A 27,938-nucleotide genomic window follows, 5' to 3' on the forward strand; every position below is an offset into this window, starting at 1 on the left:
AGTTTTCTCGCTCGGAAAGCAAATGTTTGTACCCACAATTCAGTGAATAAATTTTCACTACGGAGATTTCATTTTTGAACAAGAAAACTGCTTTCAATGATAATGAATATGTCCATAACGAATCCTTCGGGCTTCAGCTTAGCACAGTATCAGCCTTGTACTATAGAAACATTAATAGGGGGGCGAAAATATTTTTCCCAAGCTCCAAGGGGGCGATTCCTCCAACAAGTTTGGGAAACACTGGTATAGAGAGTGAGAACCTAATTTATTCACACAGTACCTATCAATTCAAAGCTCTCACTCACTAATTGCTTATGCCAACATCTACTAATGAAGCTATCTTTGCTGGACGTGATTTCTCCCTGGCTGCAGAGTAATTCGAATGTAGAGAGTGTGTTACGAAAGCTAAAACTTGTTGTCATTTTGGTCGCGGAGATAAAAACTTTATATGAAACTTGAAAAATTGAAAGTGATTTTAGGGAAATAATATAGAATTCGAAAGGTTGAGTGGTTGGTTTCCGGAAGTACAAACTTCTTCTTCTTCTTCTTCTTTTTCTTCTACTTCTTCTTCTTCTTCTTCTTCTTCTACTTCATCTTCCTACTTCTCAGCTAAGTTCTATATGAGCACTTCCACAGTAAATAACTGCCAACGTGTATATCGAAATGTGCATGTGTATGTCGAAGTTACTCTATGTCCAAGAATGTCTAGGAAATTCCTCATGTAATCTGTTCGATTTTTTTTTTGATTCCATTGACGACGAAATGCAATTCGCGGCACAAGCTCCGGAAACTTCGATACCACTACAGTTTCCATGATAGCGTCCAGAAAAGCTGCACCCCATAAATAGATTAGCGATAGAAGGAGCTGTGCGTTTGATGACTGCCAAGCCGAAAAACTTCCCCGGTTAAAAAGAATTTCAGTCGATAGCGCTGTACGATCTCTGGAAGAGTTCCTGGAGGAATCCCTGGAGAAGTTCCTGGATGAATCCCCGAAGGAGATCCTGGAGGAATCCCAGTAAGAGTTCCTGGATGAACTCCTGGAGGAGTTCCTGAATGAACTCCTGGAGGGGTTCCTGGAGGAATCCCTGGAGAAATCCCCGAAGGAGTTCCTGGAGGAATCCCAGGAGGAATCCCCGGAGGAGTTCCTGGAGGAATCCCAGGAGGAGTTCCTGGATGAACTCCTGAAGGAGTTCCTGGATGAACTCTTGAAGGAGTTCCTCGATGAACTCCTGAAGGAGTTCCTGGATGAACTCCTGGAGGAATCCCTAGAGAAATCCCCGAAGGAGTTTCTGGAGCAATCCCTGGAGGAGTTCCTGGAGGAATCCCAGGAGGAGTTCCTGGATGAACTCCTGGAGGAGTTCCTGGATGAACTCCTGGAGGAGTTCCTGGATGAACTCCTGGAGGAGTTCCTGGATGAACTCCTGGAGGAGTTCCTGGATGAACTCCTGGAGGAGTTCCTGGATGAACTCCTGGAGGAGTTCCTGGATGAACTCCTGGAGGAGTTCCAGGATGAACTCCTGGAGGAGTTCCTGGAGGAATCCCTGGAGAAATCCCCGAAGGAGTTCCTGGAGGAATCCTAGAAGGGATCCCCGGAGGAGTTCCTGGAGGAATCCCCGGAGGAGTTCCTGGAGGAATCCCCGGAGGAGTTCCTGGAGGAATCCCCGGAGGAGTTCCTGGAGGAATCCCTGGAGAAGTTCCTGGAGGAATCCCCGGAGGAGTTCCTGGAGGAATCCCCGGAGGAGTTCCTGGAGGAATCCCCGGAGGAGTTCCTGGAGGAATCCCCGGAGGAGTTCCTGGAGGAATCCCCGGAGGAGTTCCTGGAGGAATCCCCGGAGGAGTTCCTGGAGGAATCCCCGGAGGAGTTCCTGGAGGAATCCCCGGAGGAGTTCCTGGAGGAATCCCCGGAGGAGTTCCTGGAGGAATCCCTGGAGGAGTTCCTGGAGGAATCCCCGGAGGAGTTCCTGGAGGAATCCCCGGAGGAGTTCCTGGAGGAATCCCCGGAGGAGTTCCTGGAGGAATCCCCGGAGGAGTTCCTGGAGGAATCCCCGGAGGAGTTCCTGGAGGAATCCCCGGAGGAGTTCCTGGAGGAATCCCCGGAGGAGTTCCTGGAGGAATCCCCGGAGGAGTTCCTGGAGGAATCCCCGGAGGAGTTCCTGGAGGAATCCCCGGAGGAGTTCCTGGAGGAATCCCCGGAGGAGTTCCTGGAGGAATCCCCGGAGGAGTTCCTGGAGGAATCCCCGGAGGAGTTCCTGGAGGAATCCCCGGAGGAGTTCCTGGAGGAATCCCCGGAGGAGTTCCTGGAGGAATCCCCGGAGGAGTTCCTGGAGGAATCCCCGGAGGAGTTCCTGGAGGAATCCCCGGAGGAGTTCCTGGAGGAATCCCCGGAGGAGTTCCTGGAGGAATCCCCGGAGGAGTTCCTGGAGGAATCCCCGGAGGAGTTCCTGGAGGAATCCCCGGAGGAGTTCCTGGAGGAATCCCCGGAGGAGTTCCTGGAGGAATCCCCGGAGGAGTTCCTGGAGGAATCCCCGGAGGAGTTCCTGGAGGAATCCCCGGAGGAGTTCCTGGAGGAATCCCCGGAGGAGTTCCTGGAGGAATCCCCGGAGGAGTTCCTGGAGGAATCCCCGAAGGAGTTCCTGGAGGAATCCCCGAAGGAGTTCCTGGAGGAATCCCCGGAGGAGTTCCTGGAGGAATCCCCGGAGGAGTTCCTGGAGGAATCCCCGAAGGAGTTCCTGGAGGAATCCCCGAAGGAGTTCCTGGAGGAATCCCCGAAGGAGTTCCTGGAGGAATCCCCGAAGGAGTTCCTGGAGAAATCCCCGAAGGAGTTCCTGGAGGAATCCCCGAAGGAGTTCCTGGAGGAATCCCCGAAGGAGTTCCTGGAGGAATCCTCGAAGAAGTTCCTGGAGGAATCCCCGAAGGAGTTCCTGGAGGAATCCCCGAAGAAGTTCCTGGAGGAATCCCCGAAGGAATTCCTGGAGGAATCCACGAAGGAGCTCCTGGAGAAATCCCCGAAGGAGTTCCTGGAGGAATCCCCGAAGGAGTTCCTGGAGGAATCCCCGAAGGAGTTCCTGGAGGAATCCCCGGAGGAATCCCAGGAGGAGTTCCTGGAAGAATTTCTGGAGGAATCTTTGAAGGACTTCTTGGAGAAATTCCTGAAGAAATCTCTCAAGAAATTTTTTGAATTGCCTCCAGCAGAAACCTCTAGCAGATTTTCTTAAGGAATCCCTGAAAGAACTCCTGAATGAAAGAGTGAAATTCCAGGAAGCACAAGGAGTTACTGCAAGAATATGTCTAATATCTCTGATGAGCTTCCTGGATGAATCCCTATAGAAATTCAGGAGAAACCTCTGACCTACTGTAGAAATGTTTGGAAATTTGTTGATTTTTTTCGCTAAAATCCCACAAGAAAAACTACTGAAGAAATGCCTGAAGGCACTCCTGCATGAATCCCTGAAAAAATCCTGAAATATGAAGAACATCAGAATGAATATTTTTCACTAGGCCGCATCAAATTATTCGCTAGGATTTTTGCAGCATTAAATCAAGATTTGTCACCAGCTACCACCCGTCGTAATAAACTACCACGCGTCCCCACCTTCGTCCGAGCTCATTACTCAACGGCTTTAAAACATCACACGGCGCGTGTAATTGATCATCACACCATCTTTATTGTTGATGTTCTTTTCTTGGCTTCGCCAGCGTCACCAGCATTCCTGGAAGGACTGCAGCTTGATGGCACCGGGAGAAAAAAGAATTTCATTTCCTGTTTTTTATTAACCTAATAACGATGGCGGTGCTGGAAAAAAGGCAGTTGCGTACCAGTCGGTGACGACGGGCAGGGACGACGGCGGTGATACCTTTCTACTTTCTTCCCGTTTATCACTATGTACAACAGTCCCACTTTTGCACTCTTCTTTTTGTGTATAGGCCACGCCAATACAAAGCAGCGCGAAAAAGTGCTGACGAGCGCCTCGTTTGAAGAATTCTCGTTCATTTTTTCGCCTTTTTTCACGTTATTCCAGTTTGCTTGGTAAATTACCTTAATTAGATTTATGCACACAATTTAGATGAGGGTGGTATTTCCGCTTCTGTTGTTGCGTTCTCTTGCTTCAAGTCGTGGAAATGCGGCGATGAGGCGTTGGTTGACTGACTGACCGACCGTCTTGGAATGCAAGCGCGATGTTTGTGGAACACAAATATTTGAACAGGATGACAAATCAAATTATATGCGTGATAAAATTTCCAAAAAGGTGAGTATTAAGGAAATATGTTATGGCGGAATGAGGTGAAACAAGTTAGATGGGTAAAACTTTGCAGGCAACTGGCAACTGCTGAGTCTTTAAGATATTAGGTTTGCGGAAACATATTTTGATGTTCATTTGGCACAGTTCGCTTCAAATTCTTTCGCAGCTGTGTACATCATTCATCGTGGCTTTTATCAGTCTGACTTACTGTCACATGGCGCCTTGATGTTGATGAACAAGTGATGCGTTAGGATTTGGTGTTCACGGCATTTCTGAAGGATTTGTTGGACGCTGAAGATCTGGTCCATTGTCGAACTCTAACCCGATCGATGTGTTTCTTCTAGTTTAGTCCCAGGACAACACAGAAAAACCCGGAGATTTAGGCTAGTTGCAAAGCTCTGTCAAATTAGAGAATGTGTTCTGCAATAAGAATGCACGTGAGTTCTTGAAGTATCAGTATTTATCTGTCCATAATAGGTTAGTAGGGGGATTAGGGGCATAATGGACACCCGGGGCGAAATGGACACCCCCGTTTTTGCCGAAACCGTTGACTTTTATGTAAAACTTTCAATGCATAAGTGTAAAGGAACATGCCATTGTTCTATTTTTCAAAAGTACCATTTATGTTCCTTTAAAATAACCAAAATATCATTGAAATTGAAGTATGTTTTTCATATGGTGGATTTCTTATAATTTCGAAGCAGCAGCAAATAACGTATCACGAGAGATTGAGTGTTTCCACCATACAAACAAGTGAATTGTTAGCTTATCTACATGTATACGTAGATTTAGCAATGGATGAATTATTATATTTTTGATCAGAACACACCGTAATTAGCAATTTCAATGTTGTAGTCTATTCGGGGCGAAATTAACACTGGCAATTATGAATGGATGTACGCGCGTTGCATACTGTTAGACGTTTTAAAGAGTTTGAAAAAATTCAATCCGATTATTTTAGCCTAAAATTTATTTAATTAACTTTGAAGTTATGTAAACTCGTCTAAGATGGAGTATTATATCTGTGGTATTGATCTCCGTTGGCAAATTACTTAACTGGTCGATATTCTCAAAGATACAGCATAAAATATGCAGGGGTGTCCATTATGCCCCGATGGGTGTCCATTTCGCCCCGTACCTTTGCTGCCAGCCCCAAAGAACACACGGTTTTCAATTCATTATTTCTTCACAATAATGACATTTTACCAGCTGTTAATGATTGAAATACGTAGGAAACAGGTTAAAGTTGTAAGCCAGCTGATAATATGTTAAGTTTTTGTCTGTTATACAGGCCTAACATACTCATTCGCTTAGGGTGTCCATTATGCCCCTAATACCCCTACGCAATTATATACGTAAAGCATGATTGTTTTCCTAACATCAAGTGTAGTCTCGGGTAGGCAAAGTCCGAGTCCGAGCAAGGCAGAATAAATACAGTTTCGGGAACTGCCATCAGCAAAAAAGGACTTTGTACCGTAAGTTCAAACCCCCTCAACATTGGCGTAGCTAGAGAGGGTCGGGGCTGGAGGAATTCGTAGACAATTTTTTGGAGGAATCCTTGAAGGAATTTGGAAGAATTCCTGGAGGAACCCCAAGAGGAATTCTTGAAAAAATGCCTGGAGAAATCCCAGGAGAAATCCCTGAAGCAATTCCTAGAGGATTCTCTGGAGGAAATCATGGACGAACTGCTGGACAACTTCCTGGCTGAATCCCTGGAGAAAGCCATCCCTGGAGGAATTTCTGAAGATATAACTGGATGACTTCCTTAAGGCACCCCCGGAGAAATTCCGGCACGAATGCCTGAAGCAATCTCTGGACTAGTGTAGAATAAGCTCAGTGTTAAAATACACGTTAATAAGCCTAAGCACTAGGGCCAGGACACGGACTAAATACCTGTGCCACTCCCAGGAAGCAGCAAGGACCAAGGGGTGACATCAACCTTCTTAGCATCGAGATGTCCCCACTCATTTTTTTTTTCATTGTTGAATTAAAAACGCTGCACAGTAAGCCTGGCCGCTTTAATGCTTGCAATGCATCTGCGATGTACTGCAATCATTAATAATGACAAGAAAAAATATTGAAGTAGTCGTTTCTATAATTTTTCTGGATTCTTTCAATGATTGGCTGTGTATGTGTAGACTAGACAAGACTAGACTAGTGTTAAAATACACGTTAATAAAACCAAAAAACAAAATCCATGAATGAATTCCTAGTGGAATCTCTAGAGGAATTCTGGGAGCGACTTCTGAAAGAATTCCCGGAGCAATCCCTAGATGTATTACTAGCGAAATATCTGGAGAAATTCCTGGATGAGTTCGTGGAGAAATTTCTAAAATATCTGGAGGAATTCCTAAATGAATACCCGGAGGAAACCCTGGAAGAATTCCTAGAGGAGTTCTGGGATGAGTCCCCGGAGAAATTTCTGAACAAACCTTTCGAGGAATTCCTGAAGAAATCCTTAGAGAAATTTCTGGAGAAATTCTTGGAAAGTTTCTTGTAGGAATACCTGGAAGATTCCCTGAAGCAATTTCTGGAAAAACCTTAGGAGAAATCTCTAGAGGAATTCCTGGGAAAATTCCGTAGAACTATCCCTGGAAGAATCTCTACAGGAATCCAGGAACGAAACCTTCTAAAGAAATTTCTAGAGAAATTCCCAGGGAAACTTCTGGAGGAATCCTCAGAGGAACCCCTGAAGGAATTCCTGGTAAATAACTGAAGGAATTATTTGTGGAGTTTCTGGAGAATTTTCTGGATGAATTACTGACTTTCCGAAGGCATTTCTGGATCAATTCCTGGATGAATTTCTGAAGAAATACTTGAGGTAATTCCTGGAGGAATTCTTGGTGAAATTCCTGGAGAAGTCCCAGGAGAAATGCCCGAGAGAATGCCAGCCCAAGTAACATTTTAAGTTTTGTTCGGCTCTATAAGAGATCTTCATGATCAATTCTATAAAACTTGCAATAAAACTGATGTATACATCAAAACCTCTTGATAACCTCTTTAAGAGCATCTTCCGGCTAAGTGGACCACTCTCGGAGAGGTATTGCAAACCGTAAGAGTACCAAAAAAACTGTTTTAAAACCTAGTTTAAAAAATTTCCATTCATGAAAAGAGGTTATGTTGATGTTGTTTTTTTAACAAAAACTATGACAACTCAAGATGCAGAGAAGCTTCTTCGATGGCACGTAAAGCTCAGGAGGAAACATCATTCGTAAGTAGCAAGCGATCATTTCAAAGTAATATTTTAGTAGTTACCCAAGTAACACGCTTGTCATATAAGAGTTACGGCAGCGCAAGTTTTGGTTGTATAGAAGTTAACTTGACGTTTATCTAATATCAAGTTAAAATTACGTCAAATTAACTTCTATACAACCAAAACTTGCGCTGTCGTAACTCTTATATGACATGTGTGTTGCTTGGGTATTGTGTTGGTAAGCTTATGCGCATTCAACTTTACCGTGAATATTGGGGCTGCAGAAGCATAAAATTAATGCGCTTCGAAAATAATGAATATTATCATCTTGGAATGAAATACATCAATTTGTTAATTTAGTAAAACTGTCTCGAATCACGAGAAAAATCAGCTGCGAGAATTTATTTATGTGAGCACTGAGCATGTTATGGAAACGGTGGCAAACGATCAATGCATTGCTTATTTGAGCTAAATTAACTATTTTCCATTCACGTCATTTAGTTATTCAATATGGCGACGACCATAATTAGCGAAAATAAAACGGAAGCAAGTTTACTTTTATGATGAACACAATAAACCTAGCAGTGTCGTAGATTCTGTTTTTCCACCAATAGATGTCGTTACAAATCGAACGGATCGCCATCTGTTGAGAGTTTCAACAGTTTTATTGGGGTAATAATGAATGCCAGGAGGTTTACATATCGGAGAGTTTTGTTTACTCTTAAAATCTGGCTTTATGGATATCTTCAACTATGCTATAAAACATTTCATCAATGGGTTTCATAAAAGTAGTCATAAAACTGTGAGTTTTAATTATTGGTGTAATAAAACCCTAATAAAAATCAAACAAAACCAATCAGCAAAGAAAGAGTGACTTGTGTGGAAGAACTGCTTCAGGAAGAACTCCTGGAGAAGCTTCTGGAGAAATACTTGGAATAATGTCTGGATGAATTAAGGGTAAAAATCCTGGGGGAATTTCTGGAGGGATCCCTGAAGGATTTACTGGAGAAATACCGTAGTAATTTCTCAAGGAATTACTGGAGGTAATCCTGAACCAATTCCGGAGGAATTTCAGAAGGAATTGCTGATGTAATTCTTGGTGGAATTATTGAAGGTATTCCTGGAGAAGCTCCCTAAATGAAATTCTGGAGGAATTCCTGGAGAAATCCCTGGGGAATCCTTTTAGAATAAATTAAGTAAAAATTCCTGGGGGAATTTCTGAAGGAATCCATGAAGGATTTATTGGAGAAATGCCGTAGTAATTTCTAAAGGAATTTGTGGAGGTTATCCTGGATCAATTCCGGAGGAATTTCGGAAGGATTTCCTGGTGGAATTCTTGAAGGTATTCCTGGAGGAGTCCTTAAATGAAATCCTGGAGGAATTCCTGAAGAAATCCCTGGGAGAATCCCTATAAAAATCTATTCCTTTACGAATAATAAAATACGAAAATATTCTCTAGAGGAATTCTTTGAGGTATCTGTAGAAGAATCACTGGAGGAATTTCAGTAAGAATTCCTAGAGGGATCTCTGGAGCAATTCCTGGACGAATCCCTGTAGAAATTTTTAGAGAAATCCCTGCAGGAATACCCAGAGGTATCCTGGAAGAATTCCTGGAGGAATCCCAGGAAAAATCCTAAAGAAGTCCCAGGAGCAACTCCTAAGGGAATTCCAGGACGAGTTTCTGAAGAAATCTCAGGAAGAAGTACCGAAAAAATCTCTGAAATTCCTGAGGAAATCAAAAATCTGATATTCCAGTAAAATACAGTGATAAAACGGTAACAAAAGTTTGAAAGTGTCTTTGAAGTTCGCCTAACACACAATATTGGTAAATATTGGATTTAATACAAAAATGTGTGTCTAATTGGCAACAAAACATGTGAACTCATTATTAAATAACCCTTGAGGCAGATGATGGCAATTTTCCACATATTGTTTTAAGTTTAGAGCGTTATTTTCGACAAATAAAAATGCCCCTCACATCGATCAATTTCACCTCACTGATCAATTTCACCCGAAATCACGGTACATCAGAAACTACGCCAGTAAGTTCCTGATTTCGGCATACTGGTATTGCTTTGTAATTGGTAACTGAAATGGTACACGCTTATGTAACTACGCACAATTGAGCTGGTAGTGAAGACATTCTATCCTCTTAGTGAGGTCACTTGAAACGACTAATGGGCTAATGTCAACAAATATGACTACTTAATCCATAAATCTTGTGATCAAGATTGGAGAGGTAGAAGGAACAGCGCGAAGTTGAACTCATTCGCGTGAGCCTTTGCGGAGAGGCCAAACCGCTCTACGGCTCGAGCTGCATGGCTGAAACCTGCCGAGGAAACGCGGACCGCGGGGAGCAAGATCCGTCTGGCAGAGGCGGGCGGATAGCCAAAGAGGAAGAAAGGGACGACCAGCGCCAGCAATCAGGCGCCCAAGTCGGTTGCGAAACGCGCAAGGGAAACTTAACTCCAGGAGGCCAACCCTGAGAGAAACGGGGGCCAGCCAGACCAAGGGAATGAGAACCCTTGGATTACGGTTAGAAAGAAGAAGAAGAAGTTGAGAAAAATGAAACCAGCCCGCAAGCGCGAACGGATGGACGGGCTGATCTTCGAAACTGAGGCGGATACATACTCCGAGTTGCTGAGGGTCATGCCACGCAAAAATCGTCGGTCGCTGGGCTCGGAAGTGAAAAGCATTCGGCGTACCAGGACTGGAGAGATGATGCTAGTGCTTGAGAAGGAGGTGGCCAAGAAAGGCACTTCCTACAAGACACTAGCTCAGAAGGTATTCGGCAAAAAAGTGCAGGTGACAGCCCTAACGGCGAATGCGACTCTCCAGTGTAAACACATGGACGAGATCACCAACGCAGAGGAGCTCGCAGCCGCACTTAAGAAGCAGTGCGAGGTTGATGCGCCAAGTGCATCGATCAAGCTCCCTGTAGGGGAAGTGAACAGAGCGACTGCAGTCGGCAAGATCAGAGCGGGCTGGTTCGTGTACCCGCTCAGCATATACGAGCCGACAGAGGCGTGTTTCAAGTGCTTCAAGTGAGAACACAAGTCGACACCAAAATGCCTGATTTGCACGGTGAACAAGGGTCACACGACAGGCAGACCTGAATGTCCAGCCTCGCGTGGAGGTGGAACCAAGCAACGGCAATGGAGGTTGCGCAGCTAAACCTGAACCACTGTGAAGCCGCACTACAGTTGCTCAGTCTCAGAGTCATATACAGATACAGGCGTGGATGCGGTCCAGGAAACTGGAGCTGGCTCACCACAAGACAGAGGTGACGGTTGTTAACAACCTGAAGTCGAGGCAGCAGACGGAGATCAGTGTAGGAGAGTGCACTATCCTGTCAAAGCGCTCCGTCAAACACTTGGGCGTGATTATCGACGATAAGCTTACCTTCGGTAGCCACGTCGATTATGCCTGTAAAAGAGCCTCCACAGCTATTACGGCACTGTCCCGGATGATGTCCAATAGCTCTGCGGTATACGCCAGTAAGCGCAAGCTTCTGGCTAGTGTTGCTACGTCCATACTTAGGTATGGCGGCCCGGCGTGGGGCACCGCGCTAAGTACTAAATGCTACCAACGGAAGCTGGAAAGTACTAGGCTTATGCGCCTGAGGGTTGTGAGCGCGTACCGTACCGTGTCACACGACGCTCTCTGCGTCATTACTGTTATGGTGCCTATCAGCATTCTTATCAGTGAGGACATGGAGTGCTTCGAAATGCGCGGAACAAGAGGCATACGCAGAACTGCCAGGATGGCCTCTATGGTCAAATGGCAGCGCGCGTGGGACAGTTCCACCGCCTTCCGAGGACAAAGGGAGTTACGAGGACCACTCGGGAAACTGGCTAAGCGCCAGCATGCTACCGTGATGGACTTTCCAAAGCGAGTCATCGATGTTCGTTGCTGCAGGCCACGCAGCTAACCTTGAGGGTGCGATGTGCACTAGCCCCTCTCTGAAGCAATGCCTTCTTGGTGGTTTCGGAGAGACGAAGGGTTTGGCGACCATAGGAATGTGTTTTAGTTAGTCGAGGATAGAGTAGTCCTGACTTTTACTATTGTTGTAGAAGACGGCCTAAACCCCACACTACCCTAACCTTCCTGTTAGGGTGTTTGCTGAGCAGATTTTTCCCCCTATGGTTTAGAAGGAAAAAAAAATACAGACATCGCGCTACTATGGGACCCATACCGCATCCCTCCCGATAACGGAAACTGGGTAGCGGATAAGGCCAAGCTAGCCGCGATCTGTACAACCGGACGTTTTCCAGTACAGGAAATAATTCCCGCATCGCACGAGGGCTTCGCAGTAGCGTAGATCAACGGGGTGTACTACTGCAGTTGTTATGCCCCTCCTAGGTGGCCGATAGACCAGTTCTCGTCTATGCTGGATTTGTTAACAAGCGCAATAGTGCGATTGAGTCCCGTGGTCATCTGGGCGATTGAGTGGGGTAGCCGTTTGACTAACGCAAGAGGCTGGGCTCTACTCGAAGCTATGGCTAGACTGAACGTGGATGTCGCGAAAAAAAAAAACCTACAGTAGGAGTGCACAGTCCATCATTGATGTGACCTTCTGGAACCCGGTCTAAACCCTAACTAAGACTGGACAGTCGACGATGGATACACGCACAGTAACCATCGATACAGGGTGGAACACAGAGGAAAATGGCCACAACCGAAGGTCATCGACCGTCTTTGGGGATGGCTGACCTCGCGCTTCGATAAGCCGGTTTTTGTGGAACGATTGCTTATGGAGAGTAACGCCGACGATCTAATCAGCGATGATCTAGTCGGAACGGAATCCTAACCCATACACGTAACGCCGCAATGCCGATTTCTGCTGTCCAGAAATCGCAGAACTTCGGGTAGAATGGAGCGAAGTGGAGCCTACAGGGCGGCTAAACTGGCAATGAACGAAAAGATTAAGGTGCGAACGCGGGTGTGCTTTAAAAATCTCTGTCAGGTGGCCATCGACCCCTTGGGGTAATGCCTACAGAGTTGCCATGATCAAAACGAAGGTCAGAACGCTCGTCCGAGATGCTGCAGAAGATCGTGGAAACACTGTTCTCGCGCCACGATACAAGACCATGGTCCGCTATGGCCAAACCGACCAAAGCGAGGTCGCCCCAGTAACGAACAACTAGCTCGTTGCAATAGCGAAGGCTCACAGCACGTGCTATGGCATAAGAGGTGCGAGACGGATCACCAGAACATCGACTATGTTGAAGTGGTAGAGGGAATGGGATTCCTCCAACAAGTTTAGATGGACAGGAGATGCGGTAGAGGTATCACTCCGGAGGTAAACATTGATGAAAGGATGTGTACGGGAGCGGGCGAGTGGGATGCGTTACTTCTACGGTCTCCCAAATAATACTTGATCTACAGAGAAAATGGCGGGCCGATCAACAGCAAGTTGAGTTGCCCGTCCTTCCCATCCGGGAGCTTGAGTCCAACGGATAGTTTACAGTAGTAATCAGGACTCTAGCTTCCAGGGGAGAGAGGACAACTTAAGGACAAACGTCTTGAAATCCCGCTTCAACCGTGCATCAGAACTTCAAACGCACAAATCTCAAGAAGCAAGCTTCACACAAGAGTGCGTTTCATTATTCTGTTCTTGCTCACTCGTAATAAGCTTAAAATAAGAAGATCAGGTGCGCTGGTTTTGTTTACGGAGAGATTTGTGCCCTCGAAATCGTGAGTAGGTGCCAATGTCGGCCATTGTGGCGGCCATGTTGGGATTCTAACAAGTCTGTCCTTAAGGCGATAGCTGGTGGAACGCTTACCAATAGCCACGTTCGAAGCTCGCCGAGTGTCGTAACTTGTACACGACCCCTAACTGTGGCAACGGTGGTCAGAGAGTGTTTAGTTTCTGGGGGTCTGAATGGAGTTCCAGGAGGTTTCAAGAAATCTCAGGGGCGTTGTGTTTCCGGGGATTTCGGAGGGTCCCAAGTACGGTACATGGGGTCAGAGGGCGTTTTAGTGAGATTTCGGAAACATTTCAGGATGTTTCAGAGCATTTTCTTCGGATTCCAGAGGCGTTAAGGGTCTAAGAGGCATTACATGGAGTTAAAGGGGATTTAGGGAGATTTCGGAGGGAATTTAAGAAGTTACAGAGGCGTTACGGAGGTGTTTTTGCAACAAAGCCGTAATTAAGATCGTCATGAAAAACAGAAAACGATGTAGCATTGAACATAAAGGTAATAAGAAAAGTGATGAATTTCACTTTTGGCTTGGTGATTCTTTTTCCTTTCACATTTGGTCTTTAAATTTTTTATCTCTAAACATATTCCATGATTCTTTAAATGTTCTGGAATCATTTTTCTCTCTATTTTTTCATAGATCTTTTATTCATTTCAAATTTTGTTTGTTGTTTTATTTACAGACGACATCTGGCGCACCGACCTGGACTTTATGGTGACCCACAATGATCGACTAGTAGTGCTGTCCTTTATGACATCAACCTACCCAAACACGACATCTAAGCCTCTGGCGAACGGTGGCAGTAACAAACCCTTCCCCAATGGAGATTTTGAGCGCAACGATATGGTGGAAAAGTTCTCTGCCTATGAGGACGATGATGAAGGCGGAGAGCATGACTCTGACGAAGAAGATGATCCATTCCGTACTCACGAATCGCTGCAGGAAATGCCAAAGAGCAACGAACACTCGTCAATTTCCATCTCGACCATGGAGAACTTCAATGTGTTCGATAACCCTACGACGGTACACACTTTTCCTCCGGTGCGAAATTTACTGACAACCACAACAGCTCCCAGTACAACAAGTACAGTCATCTACACGACTACTCTTCCACCAACGACAACAAGGCAGACAGCTCTAAAAAAGCATGACCGAAATAAAAACCATGGTCACAACCGCAAGCACTCCAACAAATTTCACAGTGGTAAGAAGGACAAGGTGCATCCGCAGAACCATCATCACCTGGATGATGTAGACACCAGACTAGAGCTGCAACCTCAAAAGGAGTTCGACTTTGACGAGTTCGGTGAACACGAAATTGATACCTTGTTCGAGGTAAACCAAAGCCGAAAGACTCAACCAAATGGAAAGAAGACTGCTTCAGCCACTACAGTGGCCACAACCAGTGGAACCGCGTCCACTACTGCAACTAAACCGTCCCCGAAAAGCAGTACGAAGAAGACACCCACCAAGGACAGCAATACACATATCATAAAGCCGGTGAAATTGCCGGAGAACATCATCCCTTCGACACCGGTGACGACCAATTCGAAGATCATTGAAATCAAACCCAGCACAACGGGTGCAACTTCTCGGAGTACACCGAAGAAGATCAAACGGTTTACCTCCGACAACTACAGCAGTGAGAGTTTGGAAAGCTTGGAGAACATCCCAAGCGTCGATGAGGACGAGTTCATCATCAAGGATGAAAACGGCATGGCCATAAGGCCGGCCTTCCTGATAGGCACCGTTCCGGGTAATGTAACTACGAAGCCCATCGAATTGACGGGGTTCCCTGGCTTCCTGCAAGTGTTCTTCGGAGTTGATCAACAGTTTAACGCGAAACGCTGGACGTCGACTCCTAGTTTGGAGTTCGTAAACCTAGCGATCGCCCTAATGGCTTGGGCCGTTCGCTACCCATCCGTATTCTGGCACACATCGAAGACGTTCGCATTCGTGTTCAGCTTGCAGATGATCGCCAATGGGATAGACATTCTGTTGAGTTTCGCTGGAGCGAGTGTGCTGTATAAGCTGCAAACACTCGGGCAGGGTCTACCCGTGCAAGCCCCGCCATTGATCCTGAACGGCACGGTCACTATAGCTCTGACGATCTTGGCAGTTATTCTGACGATTGCCTCGTCGATGGTGTTGTACTTGTACGGCCATGGCAAGCTGGCCGTTAAGATACGTGATCGGCGACTAATCACGGTAAAGCAGAGTACAGATGTTTGGGCTTACTTCGCGCACTGTTCGTCGTTGTGCTTCGTGTTAGCCCTCGCGGTGGTGAAAGCCCCCTTGCTGCACGATCTCAGTGCGGCCTATCGGGGAAGCCTGGATGGGGCGGTGCTGGCCGCAGGTGAGTTCCGGTTAGGTGTAGGTAAAAGATGCATTGTATGTTGACATTTCACTTTCTTTAACAGCTTTTGGATCAGTCGTACATCTGTTCCTGTGGATAGTTCTATGGCTAGGGTTAACGGCCAAACGACGGTGGAACTTCAAACTGCCACCACTGGAGCTGTCTGGGGCACGTAACGGAGCTACGCAACCGCTGCTTCGAGGAGGAGCTGGAGGATCGCTGTTACGGACATCCAGCGGCAAGGGATCCTCGGTTGGCGGCACCGGAGCAACCAGCAGCGAAGAGGAAACCATCTACTGGCCCAAGATTGCGCCGAATTCGCCCAAGTTGAAAGTAACCTTCAACGAAGTTACCAGTACGTCTCCCGAACTCGCCAATGGCGACCATGACGGCAAGCGGTAAAACAGCCAATCAAAGTTGTTCCAAAGCGTTCCGTGTGTGTTTGCTGTGCAACCTACGTTTTGTTTATTGCTTGATTTTATATTTTGGTTACGATTTTGCGTTGATTGCCTGTTTTGGTATTTTAGTATGTAAGCTTATGTCTTTCTGCGTAATGAGAAGCATGGACTGAAGTTAGCAGGACTAACTTCGCCTCCGAAGTGGTGATCCGCTGAGCTTTCCTAAACGTGTTTATTTTGCATGCACCTCAAATCATGTCCTTGTATGAGTCTAACCCCGTGGACCCATTGTTACCCTACAGCCATCCGTCCAGCGGAACCACGATACGTTTGTCCAGTGTTACGGGGGAAACTGATGACGGCGACTACGCCACACTAAGAGGGCCCTCCGGTGATCTACTGCATTTGAGTGAGTTCGCAGACCATCCACCACCTCCTGAAGATCTGCTTATGCCCACCAATGCAGTCAACGATCACGCAGATGACACATCTGAGGAGGGCAAACTGCTTGCCTGTGTTCGTGATGATAGTGTAACGTACGCATCTACCCGAGACTTGGAGCCACCCATAACCCGTACTATGTCTCGCGAAGCCTTCATACGATCACCGGAACAGTTGAGTAGTCCTCTGGCACCGGTTTCCGTCACCGTACATAACCATGAAAATGTGGTAAGTATCGCTCGGTAGCATAATTCAATGGACTTGCTTTCATGAAGTTTCTTCTACATCTAGGCTCCTGGTTCAACGCCACGCTGTTTGCGCCGTGCTGACTCCGGCATGCCCAACGAAGCATTAACACCCCGATCCGACACTACGTCGACCGAGAGTTCGACATCGCCCCCGGACTGTAGAGATGCTCCTTCCGAAACCTCCAGTGGTGTGCACTCCGGTGAAGAACGCGATGAGGTGGTCATCCGACCTCGATCCGGTCCCTACAAGTCCATCATCAAGCCGCCTCCTCCGGCGATCCAGGAGGAACCGTTCGGTAGGTCAACGAACATGAAAATGTCCAGCTTCAACAAGGACGGATCGAGTGCCACTCTTCCCCTCACGCGAGGCTCCGTGGAGACGCATCGAGAGTATCCACAGTGTAGCACCATGCCTCTGCCAGCAGGTTACCACCAACAACCGCATCATTACCACTCGCAGTCTTCGTTTACTTCGCCAAGTTCTTCCTCACGGCAACAGCTGCAGCATACGACGCTACCCAACGGCGTCCGCTATCAGTCCAATCAGTTCCTCAAACGGATGCCGTACATCAAAACGGCTGAATCTCCCTACGGGCATCTGGGTCTGGGCAGCGGTCACCATACCTTCTCCAAACTTCTCCACGATCCCCTAGGAGTGCCGAACACGTCTCCGCCTACGCATTCCCAATCCAGCCACAGCACCTTTGCCACAGTGGTGGCCACCATCCCCGAGGACCGGGACTCGGCCAACTACTCGATGATCTCCGACCAGGACCGGGAAATGTACATAAACGCCGGACAAATACAGATGCAGAACTAGGTCAGCGCTAGCGATGGCGATAGATAAGATAAAAGAATACTTCATAGCACGGTAAGCCAGTCATTGTAATTACGAACCATACATCATGCGTTCTGAGCAAGTAAGTGTAGAAAAAAAATACCATTCAATGCGCCTTCTTTCGAATTCTAATTTAGTTTCTAACGATGATGGAGGTCTGTCTAGTTTTAAACATCGTGGAGGGTGGGGAAAAGTCGCACAATTACTTTAAGGATACCCGAGGCGTCACGTCATCAGATATTTAGTTCAATTCTTTGGGTTTGTACATTAGATCCGAGCTTTATTGGTCAGCGATGATCTCGATTGTAAATACTATTTTAGTTTGCGAGATATCCACAGTATTATCGTAGCTACATAATGTCGCGCTTGCAGAAAGAGTCAATAGAAGAGAAGTGGCGTATTCAGTGTTGAATACTCGAAAGGTGGATCAAAATATATGTATCATACAAATACGCGAACTTTGCAATATTAACACACACATACATATTCAAACGCATTCAGCAGGAGGAAAGTAATGTCGATATTATGCAGCTTTAACTAGGCTTTCACACACACTGGAGAAATGAACATGTTTTTAGAATGGTGCAACTAGTAGGGTTGAAGTAGGTATATTGTTTCTGCAGAAATTTCCAAACTAATTGACAAGGTAAACTCTTAAAAAATGCCGAGAAATTCTTAAAGAATATAAAAAAAAAAACCTGTTAAATTTTCTGAGGAAATTCCTGGAAAAAATGCCAGACCAACTTCTGAAGTAGTTGTTGGAGGAATTCCTGAGACAATTACCGCAGAAATGTCTTAAGAAACTGCCGAAGTAATTCCTGAAAGCATTCACAGAACAATTTCTATAAAATGATCGGAGGAATTCCTTAACCTTCCGGCAATCGCGCGGTTGGCCACCCCCACCAGCACCACGCTAATGCTGAGCACATAAAGCGAGATTTTTTCAACGTGATGTACAAAATACAACAGCGCGATCGCTGGAGGATTAAGGAAATCGAAATTTCCGAATAAGTTGCCTGAGAAATTCCTCAAGGAAATTCCGACTGATTCCTTAAGGGATATCCGAAAGAATACCCCCAAAAATTGCAGAAGGAATTTCTACCTAAGAAAATCCCTGGAACAACTCCTAAAGAAATTTCCAAAGCGAATCCGGAAGAAATTGCCGAACAAAACTTTAAAGAAATTCTAAACGATTCGTTGATGCAATAAATGTAAGATACTTTTAGGAATCCATCAAGCAATATGTAGAAAAAATCTTAGAAGAATTTACGGAGGAATTTTTGAAGAAACCGTAGGAGAAATTCCTTTAAAAATTGCCGGCGATAATTCATAGTAAAAGTGTCAAATACCTAAATTTCTAAGGGGAGTTCGTAAAGAAATTGTATGAAGAATTCCTGAAAAAATTGACTGAGAAACTCTTGAAGAAATCACCAGAAGCATTTCTAACGAAATTACTTGAGAAAATTTCAAAAAATTAAAAATTTTCGAAGAAACTGTCTAAGTTTCCGAAGGAAATTGTAGAAGAATTCCAAATAAAATAGCAATTTCCAAGAAATTTCTTGAGGAATTCATGAAGGACTACCAAAGAATTTCTAAGAGTGTGACTGTGAAATTTATGACAAAAAAAATCCGGAGAAATTGCATAAGTAATTTCCAAAGATATTTCATAAGAAACTTCTAAAGAAATTGCCTAGGGATACTCTTAAACAATGCCAAGACATTCCTGAAGTAACTGCTGAAAAAAATCCTGTTAAATTCACTGCGTGTATTCCAAATATGAGAAAACTTCTGAAGAAATTGATGGAGAAATTCCTGAGATAATTGCCGAAATAGTTCCTTAAGAAACTGCCGAAGCGTTTTCTAAAGAAAATTGCAGAACAATTCCTAAAAAATGATCGGAATCGGAATCGAAATTTCCAAATAAATTGCCTGACGAAACTTTCGACGGATTCTTTAGGAAATTTCCGAAAGAATACCCTTAAAATTTTCATAAAGAATTTCCAGCTAAAAAACTCTGAAACAATTTCTAAATTAATTTTCGCAGCGAATTCGGAAGAAATTTTTGAAAAAAATGTCTAAAGAATTTTTGAAAGATATGTTGTTGCAATAAATGAAAGATTCTTTTAAGAATTTATCCAGCAATATGTAGAGGAATTCCTAAAAGATTTTACGGAGGAATTCCTTATGAAGTTGGCGAACAAGTTCATAATTCCTAAATTTCTAAAGAAAATGTCGGGAAAGTCGGTAAAATCTGAAGAGTTACTAATTTGTTGAGGCTGAGAAACTAAAAATTGCCAACGTCATTTCAAAAAAAAAAAACTACTGGAGAAAATAAAAAAACTAAAGAATTTCCGAAGAAACCAAGAAACTGTCTCAATTTCCATATGGTACCCTGGAAAAGTTGCGAGAGAATTCCAAAAAATTGCATTTTTTTTTGGAATTCCTGGAGGAATTTCAGAGAATTGATTGAAGTTTTCCTGAGGAATTTCTGACAAAAAATCTGTACAAGCTACTAAAGTTATTTCCAAAGGAATTGCTAAAGGCGTTTCCCTCGAAATTTCCGAAAAAACTTCCAAAGAAATAACTGCTGAAAAAAATTCTTTTGAATTCACAGGAAGAAAATCCACAAGTTATTGTTGGAGGAATTGCTGAGTTTCTTAAAAAAAATCATAAAGTAATTCTGACCGATTCGTTGATGCAATTAATGTTAGATTCTTTTAGGAATTGATACAGCAACATGTTAGGGATCAGTTAAAGAATTTACGGAGGAGTTACTGCAAAAATCGTAGGAAAATCCTAATTCCTAAATTTCTAAAGAGGTTGTCGGGGAAGTTCATGAAGGAATTACCCGAAGAATTTTCGCAAGAATTCCTAAAAAATATTGAATAAATTACCAGAGGCATTTTTGATAAAATTATAGAAGGAAATAAAAAAAAAACTTGAGAATTTTTTAAGAAACTGCTGAGTTTCCGGAGGAAATCCTGAAAAAATGCGGGAGAATTCCAAATAAAATTTTTGTTTGTTTTGAAATATTTGTAGGAGTTGTTAAAGGATTTCATAAGAAATTCTAAGAGTTTGCCTGAGGAGTTTCTGGCAAAAACAACAGAGAAGTTACATAAATAATTTTCAGAGGAATTCCTAAATGAATTGGCAGAGAAATTTCTTAAGAAATTTCTAGTGAAACTTCTAAAATAAATGCCGAGAAATTCCTTTAAAAAAAAATTAGAAAAAAAATCCTGTTCAATTTGCTGGAGAAATGCCTAAAAAAATGCCGGAGAATTTCAAATAAAATTGCATTTTTTTAGCAACTTTTGGAAGTATTCACGATGAAATAATTTGAGGGAATTCCAAAGAATTTCTAAGAGTTTTCTTGAAGAATTTTTGACAAAAAATCCTCAGAAGTTACTGAAGTCGTTTTCAGAGAAATTCCTAAATTTCCAGAATTTCTAAAGAAATTTTCAAAGAAAATTAAAAAGTAATTATCGCGGGAAACTCTTAAAAATGCCGAGAAACTTTTAAAGAAATTGCAAAAAATAAATCCTGTTATATTTGTTGGAGGAATCTCTCAAGAAACTGCCGAACTTATTTCTGAATAAATTTCTGAAGACATTTACCGAACACTTTCTATAAAATAATCGAAGGAATTCCTTAATCGACGTTCCCGAATAAATTACCTGATGAATTCCTGAAGAAAATTCCAACGAATTTCTTGGAGGATTTCCGAAAAAATACCCATAAAAATTGCAGAAGGAATTACTAAGAAAATTGCTAAAAACAATTTTTAAAGAAATTCTAAAAAAAATTGAACGCTTCGTTGTAGCAATAAATGTAAGATTTTTTTAGGAATTTATTCAGCATGTAGAATTTTTTTTCAAATAATATACGGAGGAATTAATGCAGAAATCATAAAAGAAATTCCTTTACAGTTTGCCGGACGAATTTATAATAAAATTGCCGAATCCCGAAATTTCTGAAGAAAATTTCGAAGGAATGTTTGAAGGAATTGTCTGATTTTCTTTAAGAATTCCTAAACAAATTGGCTGACAACTCGTGAAGAAAATACCAAAGGCATTTCTGAAGACATTACTGGACAAAACCGAATAAATATAAAAAAAAATAATCCGAAAAACCTGTCTGAATTTATGGAGAAAACCCTTAAAAAAATTGCAAGAGAATTCCAAATAAAGTTGCATTTTTTAAGGAATTTCTTAAAGAATGCATTAAAAATGTTTGGAAGGATTTATGAAGGACTTCCAAAGAATTTCTAAGAGTATGTCTGAGAAATTACTGACAAAAAAACCGGAGATGTTAATCAAGTGATTTCAAAATGAATTTCTAAATAAGCTGCAAGAGGAATTTCTAAAGAATTTTCCACAGAAACTTCTAAAAAACTTATGAGGAAAATTTAAAAAAAATGCCAAGAAATTTTGTAAAGAAATTTAAAAAATCCAGTCAACTTTACTCGGAGTCGGGCAAACATCCGAAATAGTTTTTGGAGGAATTCATGAGAAAATTATTGAAGACTATTTTTAAGACACTGCCAAAGCATTTTTTTAGGACATTCACAAAACAATTCCTGAAAAAAATATCGAAGGAATTCCTCAAGAGAATCGAAATTCCTGAAAAAGTTGCTCTAAGAATTCCTTAAGCAAATTTCGACGGATTTTTTAGAGGATTTCCGAAAGAATAGCTTGAGATTCCTGGAACAATTTTCAAAGAATTTTTCAAACCGAATCCGGAAGAAAATGTCGGAAAAAATCTTTAAGAAATTCTGACTGATTCGTTGATGCAATATGTGTAAAATTCTTTTCATAAATCATCCAGGAATATGTAGAGAAATTCAAAAAAAATATGGAGAAGGAGTTTGTTTAGAGTTCCTGGGGAGGTTCATAAAATTCTATGTATATTCCCTCAGGATTCTTTTCAGGAACTCATCCAGGGAATGTCTCAGGCATTTTTTTTCAAAAATTCAGAAATTGTACCAGAAAATTCTCAAAAGATTCTTCTAGATGTTGCTCCACGGGGTTTCCCGAAAGATCCTCAAGTATTCCTGCAGGGATTTCATCATAAACTAACTTTTTTTAAACCTTTCTTCGGGGATTTTTAAAGATTTGTTCTGGAGACTTCAGCCTTCAGGAATCCCTTCAGAGATTCTTTCAGGAGCTCCATCGGAAACCAATTTGGAATTTTTTATCTTGGTGTTTCCTCAGGAATATTTCAAAAAATTCTTCTTGGAATTACTGTAAAGCATTATCCAATTTTCCAGGCTTCAAAAATTCCTTTAAAACATTTTTTAGAATTATTTTTTTATGATAACTTTAAGAACTCTTCCAGATTTGATTTTAATTTTTTAATGCTAAATTTTCCTCCGAAAATGGCGTTAGGGATTTTTATTCACTAATAACATTCAGACATTTTGCAAGAAATTCTTTGAAGAATTCTTCCAGAAGTATTTCCAGGAGTTATTCCAGGATTTTCAGAAATTTATCGAAAGATTTATTCAATAATTCCTCCAGTAACATTGTCTACAATTTCTGCTCGGATTTCACAGATTTTTTTAAAGATTTGTTTCAGAAACTTCTTCGAGGTTCGATCTATAAATCCCTCAAGGATGTCCTTTAGAAATCTCATCAGAGATTTTCTCTGAAACTTCTTCTTGAATTTCTCCAAAATTTTCTCATAATTTTTGTTCTAAGAATTCCCACAAAGTCATAGGAGTTCGTTCAGGTGATCCCCAAGGATTCCTCCAGGAACTCCTCCATAGAGGATTCTCTGCAGGACCCTGGGAGGATTCTCTGCAGAATCCTGGGAGGATTCTCTGCAGAATCCTGGGAGGATTCTCTGCAGCATCCTGGGAGGATTCTCTGCAGCATCCTGGGAGGATTCTCTGCAGAATCCTGGGAGGATTCTCTGCAGAACATCTCAGCAGAATCCTTGCAGGATTCTCAGCAGAATCCTTGCTAGATTCTTCCTGAAGGAACCCTTGAATGAATTTTCGAGGAAATCGCCATTTTTTTGAAATTCTTAAAATGTTAGATAAGAAACCTAAAGAAATTCGATAGGGGAATCGACTGCTTTTTGCGCAACTCGGATATAATGGCTACGCAGTCTAAATTAATCAAAACGAGTTGTTATTCAACTCTACATTTTGACACTTTACAACAGAGAGTTTCAACCGGTGGGGAATTCCTGTGAAAGTTCTAGATGGCTTCCGTGGAGGAATTTCTGAAAGAATCTCTGGAGGAATTTTTGAATAAATCGTCTATCTAATTCCTGTAGCAACCCCTGGAGATATTCTTCAGAGTAACCCTGGAGGATTATTGTAAAAGAAACCCGGGTATTTTGTTAAAGGAATTCTGGAATAAATTTCGGGAACTAAGGGAATGTTCCTTTACGGAATTCCTGTAAGTATATAAAAATAAATATTAAGAAAAAAAAAGTAAAAGAGAGCTCGCGTACCAAAATGACAAATTCGTGAACGTATTTGTAAAGAAATCTCTGAAAGAATGTCTGGCGAATTATTTAAACTTTTGTAAAGATTCCTTGAAAAATCTCATGAGAAATTTCCGAAGAAGTCTCTGTAAAACTTCCAAGGATTTTTTTCTCAAGAAATTTCTGAATGTCTTAAAGGGCCCGAGTGAAAATTCCTAAAGGTATCCTAGAAAGAACTTCTGGACCTTCGAAAAACATGGAAGAATACCTGGAAGGGCTTATGAAGGAATCTCTACTTTCCGAAATCTCTGGAAGAATATCTTCTGGAATCACTGAACAAAATTGTGAAAGAACTTTGGGAAAAATTCCTTAATACATTCCATTAAGAAATGTATTGGAGACCTGAAATAATTTATGAAACAACCGATAGAGGAATTCTTGAAAACATCCTTAATAAATTCCTTAATAAATGGAATTCCTTAAGTTTGTTTGTCTAAAGAAATCCGTAAGAAATTGTCGGGGAATCCCTGAAAGAGTTTCCGGACGAAATTTTTAAAAAAATGCCAGAAGAATGCCCAAAGAAATAGTCGGAGTAATTCCTAATAAAGCTTTCTAAAAAAACGTAAAAAAAACTTAAGAATTAGCAAAGATATTTCTCAAAGAATTTCTGAAAGAGTTTCCGAAGGAAGTCTTTGGGGAACTATTGGAGTTAAGTTTGAAAAAAAATATTGGAGGAATTTATAAAAGAGTTTCCGGTAGAGTACTTGAAAAAAAAACTGTTCTGAGAAAATTCCGGAGAAAATCCTGAAAAAATTGCCGGAGGTTTCTCAAGAAATTAGAAATAGATGTAAAGAAATAGCTTTAGTTTGGACTTACCAGGAGAGTTCCTAGAGAAGTTTCGACACGAAGAAAACTCTTGAGTGACAGTGAAATTTCCATGACATTCCTAAAAGAATTGGCAGAGAGATTCCTATAAAGTTGACCGGTGGATTTGCTGAATAAATTGCTGAAGGATTTCTTAAATGAATTCCCTAAGCAATTTGAAGGATATTTTTTAAGAATTCCTAAAGAATTTCTGAAATAATTGTTGAAGGAAACTGTAGGAGTAAATTATGAAAATATATTTGCGGAACTTCTAAAAGAATTTCCGGCAGAGCTCTTGAGAAAATTACCGAATAAAATCCTAAAGAAACTGCTCTTAGAAAAAATCGGAGAAAGTCCTAACAAAAATTGCCAGAGGTTTCTCAAAGAAATGGCTCAATCGTGAAGGAATAGCTATAGTTTATAGCTATTATCAGGAGCATTCCTAAAGATGTTGTTGGAAAAAAAATCTTCAATTCCGTGAAATTCCTAAAGGAATAGGTGGTGGAGACATTTATATAAAAGCGAACGGTGGATTTGCTCACGACATCGATAAAAGATTTCCTAAAAGAAGTCCCGAAGCAATCTGTAAGAGATTTGTTCGGAAGAGCTCTCAAAGGTGTTTCTTGAAAAATTTCTGAAAGATTGTCGAAGGAAACTGTTGGAGTTAACCATTCAGGACGCACGCTGTTGTAAAAAGTGCAACACTACCAAAAAAAACCTCGCTCGTCGTATACAGCGCGAGCGCGGTACAGTTGCGGTTGCATGATAGCGTGCGTCCTGAAAGGTTAATTATTTTAAAAAATATATTAGAGGAATTTATAAAAGAATTTCCTGAAGAGTTCTAGAAAAAAATACCGAATAATATAAATACTTTTCCAGAAGTTTTATCAGAATTTCCTATAAAAGAGCTCTTACATGAATTCCATTAAAAATCCTGCATATTTCTATATGGATATGACATAAGGAATGCATTCGAGAATTTCTCCAGAAATTTTGTTGGGTTTAACTTCACGTGTTGAATCATGCAATGATTAAAATCTCAAAAAATACCCCAAGAATTTTAAAATAAATTGAAATTGCACAAATTTATTTTCATAAAACCTGTTTCAAGATTTTTTCATAAATGTCATACATTTTATTTCTTTAGATTATATTATAAATGCACCCAAGAATTTCAATAAAACTTCTATCATTCAAGTGTTAAATCTATAATTGCCTCAGTGTTTCTACAACTTTTAAAAATCCAAAATCCAGCTCAATAGTTGCACCATTCAACGACTGAATAAATGTATTAGGAATGAACTGAAATAATGATGAAGTGTTTCGAAGAGCATCACAGAACTTGAAAAAAGCATATCCGTTCAGCAAGCGAATCATATCTATATCCAAAGCATATATTAACAAAAAAAGAGAAAGATATCAGGATGCTAAATTTAGAGAACAGTATGTACATCCTCCATAAAAGGAAACAAATCTCGTATTTTCTCTCGTATATTTAACGAATCCACATCACTAAAACTGAAAACAGAAAACCAAGTGCGAAAAGTAATATGAAACCGACCACAGAGAAACACAGTAAAACAGGAAACGTAGAGTATTTTCCAGCGAACGGAACGCAATAGCAAAACCAGCAATTGGAAACTGACCGTGAGGAACCCAAATTCCCTCGAAGAATCGATCTCTAGCAGCAAAAAAGTATATCGTAAACCACAGGACAATACTGACATGAGACAGAATTTTTTACACCATTAGATCCTAATGTTATACAACCGAAGCGGAGCAAAAGCAAGATCACGACGGCACCATCTATTGGTAACGACTCAAACTGAACATCTAACTCAAAATGGCCGCCACTTGTGGCGACCAAATACCATGCACACTCTCAATCCGAATCGTGACTGCGGCTAGCGAATGGGAAAGAATCTGAGTTCGTGTGTAGTTAAAATTTACATCGTTTCTGACAGAAGTTATACAACAGCTGAAATTATGATCGTAACGCTATACAACTGTGGGTCAGAGTGTGTGTATTCCCCGCAATGAAAAAGCGGAGCGACGATTGTAGAAATAGTTATTATCAGTCAGACAAGCTTCAACCTATATACACTCTATAGCACGCTGTCAGCTTTGTTTCCTATTATTAGTGGACCGCATTCGTAGGGGTGATTGAACCGACGAAAAACGTGTAAAACCAGTTTAATGTGTATAATAGTGATTGACTACCGCAAACCGTATGCTGTAAGATAAACGGATTATAAACAGAAAAAAAAGTATTATATTATTAAAACCATAGCTGGTATCATTCAGCAATGAACTCAATCGATGCTATTCTAAATTATTTATCGGTTTTAAAATAATTGGAAATAAACGGATTTTAGTTGAAAACAAACAACCTTTTTGACGCTTCTGTTTTGTTCTGTCCCGAATTTAGTCCATCATCTAGGTATTAAAAATGACATTAAACTCACGTTATAACTACTACCGAGAGAAATATGGCACCTTTCCAAGCTTTATTCTGGATTCTGTTAGTTTTTTGTTCTAATAAGACGAGACAGTACCGCCAAGACTGAATAGTGTTAAACAAAAGTGTTGAGGAATCGTGCAACCCATTTTGTTGAGAGCAGCTTCACCCAAGTAGATTCTGAATAAGTCAATCGAGCTTAGTTCATTTTTTCCGAATATTTCTGTTAAACCACACCGGAATTTACTACAGAGCTGAAGCATTAAAAACCGCAGCGCCTCTCAAACCAAAGCTTCGAACAGCTTTTGCGAAATATTACAACTGTGAAGAACACTACTAAACCAAATTACTAAGCAACTATTTAGAACTACCTATACACAACGGAAATCGGAAATGTATTACTATATGAACTATATAAATACCAGGCTAAATGTAAAAAAAATGAACTATTTAATATAAGCTGCACGAGTCAAATCGACACCGCGGAGAGGTACCCAATATATTCCATGGTTTTTGCGCTCCCCCAACCGACAGAGAAAACGGTACTTAAACCGAATAAAAAGAACCACCGCTTTAATGTAGAGCTTTGTTATGTAATATGTGTATTATGCCGAAATTATCCTACCACAAGCAAAAATCTTCACCTCTGGATAGTTCACCCGAAACCCGTACGCAGTTGCCCACATCATCCATCGTTGCATTGAATAGTTTGATAACATTCCCAGGAAAGCCATTTTCCTCCACGATGTTCCATAGCTTTGTGCAG

At 41.9% G+C, this 27,938-nt stretch overlaps 2 protein-coding genes across 2 annotated transcripts in view; both read left to right on the forward strand.

Moving 5' to 3' along the window:
* The window catches only part of LOC115266033 (uncharacterized), a 521,849-nt gene that overhangs the window by 187,140 nt on the left and 306,771 nt on the right, over positions 1 to 27,938 (forward strand). The window lies entirely within an intron of this gene.
* LOC134290393 (protein tincar-like) lies at positions 10,503 to 27,753 on the forward strand. The gene is made up of 5 exons (XM_062857528.1): positions 10,503 to 10,518; positions 13,820 to 15,493; positions 15,558 to 15,891; positions 16,194 to 16,560; positions 16,624 to 27,753. The coding sequence occupies exons 1-5, from the start codon at positions 10,503 to 10,505 to the stop codon at positions 17,398 to 17,400; spliced, it is 3,168 nt and encodes a 1,055-aa protein (XP_062713512.1). The 3' UTR covers positions 17,401 to 27,753.

This window comes from Aedes albopictus, chromosome 3, assembly GCF_035046485.1.
Source record: "Aedes albopictus strain Foshan chromosome 3, AalbF5, whole genome shotgun sequence".
Classification (NCBI taxonomy): domain Eukaryota; kingdom Metazoa; phylum Arthropoda; class Insecta; order Diptera; family Culicidae; genus Aedes; species Aedes albopictus.